A 6964-nucleotide genomic window follows, 5' to 3' on the forward strand; every position below is an offset into this window, starting at 1 on the left:
GACCCGCCCTCATCACAAATTTAATTTTTTTAGATCCTATAAAAGGAGGTTAAATGATTTGTTTCATCATTCACTCATCATTCTTCGATACTTCATTAGATTCAAAGCATTTGAGTCAACGAACCTTCTAACATGGCTTCAGTAGTAAGTACAATTTTCCGTTACAGACCTAACGTATCTCGTTTCTGATATTAGCTTCATTATCAAAATCAAACTAGTATATCTCAATTCGAGAAGGGCATTTTACTTAAGAGATGGGATGTGACATAGTAATAAAACAATTTGTTATGTTTAGTTTTTGTTACAATGGTGTCATGGTATAGTTCATTCACTTAACTCTCAATCCTATGGTTAAGGGTTCGAATCCCAGCCAGATACTAACGTCCTCTGGTAAGACATTAATCCATATTTGCCACTCTCTACCCAGGGATAGTTGCTGGGGTAATAATGATTCCTCAGGACGAACAACATTGATGCTGATGAGGTTTCCTTGTGTAAACGGAGGTGTAAAATTATATATACAATCTGTCGGCAAACTTCGAAATTGTTTTGGAGGTTCTGATGTTTTCTTATTTTGCCTGTTTGCACGGATGAAATCTTCATGCAAGCAATACATTCTCTGTGGATTACATTGCACTTTTTTGTTTAATTCTATACCAATTTGTTGCAGTGATAAATACTCCCGGAATTTATCCGAGACAAACTATTGATTTTGACGCGGCTCTTTCTTTATTTCCAGGTAAAAACCCTGTCCCTTTGCCTGTGCCTAATTGCATTTGTTACACTGGAAATCAAAGGTAAGAACGCATCTTTATTATTTAAATTTTATCATGTTTAATTATGAGTTTAGAACGAAGATGACAAATAATACCACTTGGGTCTCTTCGGGTACATACGTCATTCATGGGGAACTGTGCAATGCATTTCACATGGAAATAATATATATCAAATAATGAATATCATGTTTATGATGGAATATGCAATGATTTTCAATGGTTATTAAAGATTCTGTCTCACAGTAAATATATTAGGGGACATCGAGTAGTTTTTGTAAAGCCTGTAATTGACTTTTAAATCATTTATTTGTGATATGAAGTCAAACGAATACATTTGTTATTGTTATTTATGTGCTCAATGATATTGTTCATAACGAATTTCATTGGTACGGCGATTCGAATATTATTTACATGATTGAGGGATGATTTCGCAGGAATTCTATGTGTTTTGTGACTATCCGTGTCATCTAAATTGAAAATTCTGTCGTTGTACGTGCATTAAAAATATAAAAACCTATTGATTCAAAAGAGGTTGCATTGGAGAACAGGCAAAATTCTGTTTTGCTTAAAATGACATTGTAATCGCTAAATTCACATTACTTTCTCCTAATTACAGCTCAAACCACCGATCGCACTTTGATTGATGAGATGATTTTGCAAGAAATTTATATTATTTGTGACTGTTCATTTCATCTAAATTGAATATTCCTTCGTTGTACGTGGATTCATAAAAAGATATATTGATTCAAAAGAGGGAGTATTGGAGAACAAGTTATAAACAAAATCTCATTGTGTTCTCTAAAATCGCATTACTTTCTCCTAATTATAGCCCAAACGACCGATCGCACTTCGGAGTTTCAAGCCCTCTGTGATAGATACAGAACAGTGATGAACGACTGTGAAGAAAAACTTCCCGGGCTAGTGACTGCTGATGAGCAAGCTTTGCTGAATTCAGCCGATAATAATCAGGTGTGTTTGGAAGAGGAAGGAGAAACGAACTTTGCCGATGCTTGTGAGATCTTGGAGAGCGTTTGCATCCGAGTTGTCTCGTGTCCTGCTTCAGGTAAGGAACATCACTGAAGTAACTATTTTTACTGGGGAGGGGGAGTGGTATACTTTCTTTATGAAATCGATTCATCTAGGAGCAATAATTGTCGCGGGGAAAAAATGTCGAAAACTTTTTGCTCATATGTCACTTCATCAAACAATCTGCCGGATTGATTGTGAGTCGTAAAATAGATTACAGTATCTCATAATTTATGTGTTTTTATCACCCCATACAGCTCGTTTTAGGCGTTCTTCCTCTGTCTCTGCCTCTGCTGAATCATCCGTTGAGTCTAGTGAAACAGACTAAGAAGGCCATCGCCAAATATCGTCTTTGAAGAAGATTAGAGATCATTCTTCTGCACCTAGTAGTTATCTGAAGTTTAATTTATTGTTATTCATTTTTATTTAATTTTACGTATTTATAATTAAACAATAATGTAGGCCTATTAATTCCGCCATTTTGAGATGATTAGATGCCTACATAATGTAATGCTCTCGGGACTGCCCTCATCAAAATAGATATTAAAGTTTCATAATAGTGTTTTTAATTTAATTCAAGCTAAGTCTTCATCATCCGTGATTGGTATATTAACATCTGTGTTGCTATAGCCTTCTTTGTTTACTCTTTAGCTTGTAAATAGACTGCATTATACTTATACATTCTATTATCAATTGTTACTATCTACATTGTATGTATATATTGTATTTACTAGTTGGTTACATTGTTCACGTTAGTACTTTCATCCCCTATATACCTATTATCGTTTGTACCTATGTGTCATTATCTATGTATAATGTATAAGAATTGTATGCATTGCTTTTTATACTTTAATGTTTGTTTGTACTCCCGTACCCCGAGAGGGGGTCAAAGAGTCAATAAAATTCTAAATTCTTAATTCTAATGTAATATAAAACAAAGTGATAAACAGCTCCTAGCAAACTAAAATGATAAACTTATTCTTCCTTATCTTACATTTATAATAGGCATCTATGATGGTATTTAAAACTTGAATTTACTTACATCAATATTTTTTTTTTGTGTAGATTATTTAGTATTTAGGATCATTTCATTTTCTCAGACCCAAATTAGGATTTTCGATTTAATCGTTCTATGGTTCACCAATCTTTGATATATATCTGGTATTTATTTATGATCTAATACTTTAATACTAATCGTAATCTATTACAGTTAATTTCAAATTCTTTTCTGGCTAATTTACAATCTGTGTTGACTTTAGTTTCTTCTTTATACAAATTAGATTTGCGTAGTTACAACATGCTTTATACAGAGTAGTGTCCTGTTCTGAATAGGTACTATTTGTATTATAAGTTGATGGCAGATATTATTGTTTTTTATTTTGATGACCATACTAATTTTGTTCTTTCTTGATTTGGTTTGATTTTAATAACTTGTTAATAACAGCAAACTGGTAAACTAAAGTATTTGACTAATATGAGGGCATACTAATTCTTGTTAAATAAAATTCTAACCAAAGGAAAGAACTGTCGTGAATATATACTTTTTGATCGTCAAGACTTTAGTTGTGCTACGATCAGGCCGATATGGCAGAATGATTTGGAAGAGAGGATTGAAGCATGCAATGAGATGGGACAAAACTAGAGAAAAGACAACGAAGCGATAGGAGAGGGTCGTTAATGAAAAAAAAGGAAAAGGAGAGAGGTAGGAACAGAAGGGGAGATGGTATGGACAATAGAGAGAGGGGGGAGGGTGAGAGCGAGATAGAAAGAGAGAGAACAGGAGAGAGGGGAGAGCTAGAAAAAGAAAAAGAGACAGAGAGAAAGTGTGTGTGTGTGTGTGAGAGAGAGAGAGAGAGAGAGAGAGAGAAGGAGAGAAAGAAGAGGTGGTATTATGAGAGAGAGAGAGAGAGAAATGATGAGGATGCGCTCCGACGCTCTGGCGACAATTGTATATCATTATTTGTTATCTTTGTGCTGCATGATTCTGTTTTTTGATGTCCAATAAAAACATGAGTACAACAAAACTGCCTTGACTTTTTTCTTCAAAGATAGGGTCACTTATGGCTAGGGTTGCTATTAGGTTTAGGGTTAGGGTTACGGTTAGGGTAAGGTGTAGTGTTTGGTCCAGCGTTGTATTTATGATGAGGTCAGTGTTACGCGGATCATCTGTCGTTCAACCAGATACAAAGAGAGAGAAAGACAAAAAGAGACAGAGAGACAGACATACATAGAGAGTGGGGAGAGACAAACATACAGAGGGAGATAAAAAAGAGAAATAGTGGGTGGGAGAGAGATAGAGATAGATAGAGAGAGAGAGAGATCTAAGAAGAGAGGCAAGCCATAATAAAACAATATTATACAGATGTTGTATGTTAACTGAGGATGTGACAATGTATGCAGAAATCGAATGTTACGTTTGTATTATAAATTTTTACATGGGAACCAAATCAGTTTTAATAATAAGTTGAAGAATAGAGAAGGCAGGGGCGGCAGTTTTCAGGCAAAAGCCTGAATTCAGGCCCTGGTGATTTATTTTCAGGCCATAGTTCGGGTGTTTTTTAGGGGGTACAAAAAAGCTCATTGTATGTTTTTCAGGCCTTCTGATCAATTCTAACTGGCATCCCTGTAAAGGCATAACTAAGCACAACGATGATGATTAGACAATCCTTTAAAATTTCTAGAAAGTTTGACTTGATGTTAAACCTAATTTTGAAGTCAATTTTCTTTATTTAAAGTCATATTTTTATACTCCCGGGTGGAAAGCAAAACGATAATTATTGAAATAAATTGATTATTAAAACATGAAAGTAATAATTACGATTTTGGTCCTGGAAATGTTATGCTGTATTTATGTATTGATTGATTTATTCATTTTATTTCTCTTGGATAAAGTCTTTTTTTATTATTATTTTAATAAGTTCATTACAAAAAACACACTCAGACATTATCAAGTGGCATAAACATGATAACAAGAAACTCATAAAATTTGCTACATGTATACACGACTGATACTTTGCCATGCACCCCGTGAAAAAAATCGAGAAAAATGTCCATCCTCGAATGACGCCCACCGTGAGCCCAACGTCAATTCTTACCAATTCATTTTGTTCAAAAATATCGTAAATAGATTTAATTGCACGTGACAGTTAATCGAAATATGGCGGACAATGTTGATAATAAACAAACTTGGAAAATCACCAAACGGATTAGTTGTCATTTGTTTTGGCACAGTAGATGTTAAAAACACCTGTAAAGTCAAAACACCGCCAAGCTGTCAAAGGGATCATTGGTTGGCAGAACAAATGTGAATATGGAAAGCAGAACCGTTGCCGCTGGATTTAAAGTCTAAGATAATAAGATATATATTCAGAGTTTATTGTATATATTAATAACACGAACAAGATGATTTAACCTTAACATACTTTTCAATCTTTTTTTCCTTTTTTTATAATCATTTCTATTTCCTTTCTTTAAATCCAACTTATTTCCTTAGCTATAGCTGAGGATACAGACTTACAGGTTTAACAGTAAACCCCCAAACCCCAAATGTTCTTACATTATGTACTATTTTACTCCCGACAATAACCAATTCATGATGATAAATGCTTCAAAAAGAGATAGTAGTTTTATTCTTAATTAATATCATTAAATAAACAATTTATTTGTATCCTTTAAACTGTCATTGGAATAATCACAAAAAATTACTCTTAATTCCCCTGCTGGACTATTGTTCCGATTGCATTTCATCAACGTACATGTAGTACGACCGACTGTCCGCCCCCCCAATTAAACCATATATTATCTTCATAATACATATCATAATTATCGTTGTTATTACTGTTATTATTATTAATATCATTTTAGTAATTTAGTTGATATTATTTTATCGATATCATTTTTTTTTTTTTTACTATAATCATCATATTACTATTTTTTTTCCTATTTATTTTATTATCAATATCATAATATGTTTCATTTAGTTGGATATTTGTTCATTACAAAAACATTGGTTGCTATGTACAACAATAAATTACATGTACTCTATATTACCTCACCTTCAATGGTAGCTATTACGTATAACTGATCAGACAATGTTATAATATAACAGTGTTGACGAAATCGGTGAAGCAATTACCGTGCCAATCAAGGGATTCTTGTGTTTGTAGAACATCCTTAATTATATATTATGAATTTCAATAGCTGGATATGGTTATTATTTTGTATATCCTTCAGCTGTCATTGCTTCATGATTAATCGGTGGTTTGAATTGTGAAATGACAGTTTAAATCTTGACTAATGAAATACAAAGTGACAGTTTAAATTAGTTGATACTGAAATAGGAGATTACAGTTTACTTAACCGAGGATAAATTGTTTTCATAAAAAAGTTTGTCTCAATTTGCATGAATTGACCTGCCCTCATCACAAATGTTATTGTTTAAAGATCCTATAAAAGGATGTTAAATAATTTGTTTCATCATTCACTTATCATTCTTCGATACTTCACTAGATTCAAAGCATTCGAGTCAACGAACCTTCTAACATGGCTTCAGTAGTAAGTACAATTTTCCGTCACAGACCTAACGTATCTCGTTTCTGATATTAGCTCCATTATCAATATCAAACTAGTATATCTCAATTCGAGAAGGGCATTTTACTTAAGAGATGGGATGTGACATAGTAATCAAACAATTTGTTATGTTTAGTTTTGTTACAATGGTGTCATGGTATAGTTCATTCACCTAACTCTTAATCCTATAGGGTTAAGGGTTCGAATCCCAACCCGGTAACTAACGTCCTCTGGTAAGACGTTAATTCACATTTGCCACTCTCTACCAAGGGATAGTTGTTCGGGTAATGATGATTACAGGCACCTCAGGACGAACAGCATTGATGCTGATGAGGTTTCTTTGTGTAAACGGAGGTGTAAATTATATATACAATCTGTCGGCAAACTTCGAAATTGTTTTGGAGGTTCTGATGTTTCCTTATTTTGCCTATTGGCACAGATGAAATCTTCATGCAAGCAATACATTCTCTGTGGATTACATTGAATTTTTTTGTTCAATGCTATACCACTTTGTTGCAGTGATAAATACTCCCGGAATGTATCCGAGACCAATCATTGATTTTGACGCGGCTCTTTCTTTATTTCCAGGTAAA

General features: G+C 33.6%; 1 protein-coding gene across 1 annotated transcript; it reads left to right on the plus strand.

Moving 5' to 3' along the window:
- The first annotated feature begins 95 nt into the window (after window positions 1–95).
- LOC115918147 lies at window positions 96–2330 on the plus strand. Its single transcript, XM_030992201.1, has 4 exons — window positions 96–144; window positions 740–797; window positions 1606–1839; window positions 2060–2330. Exons 1-4 carry the CDS (start codon window positions 133–135, stop codon window positions 2128–2130), a joined length of 375 nt encoding a protein of 124 aa, XP_030848061.1. The 5' UTR covers window positions 96–132; the 3' UTR covers window positions 2131–2330.
- Window positions 2331–6964: the final 4634 nt, after the last annotated feature.

The sequence above is a fragment of the Strongylocentrotus purpuratus genome, unplaced genomic scaffold (genome assembly GCF_000002235.5).
Source record: "Strongylocentrotus purpuratus isolate Spur 01 unplaced genomic scaffold, Spur_5.0 spur5_scaffold_2, whole genome shotgun sequence".
NCBI lineage: Eukaryota > Metazoa > Echinodermata > Echinoidea > Camarodonta > Strongylocentrotidae > Strongylocentrotus > Strongylocentrotus purpuratus.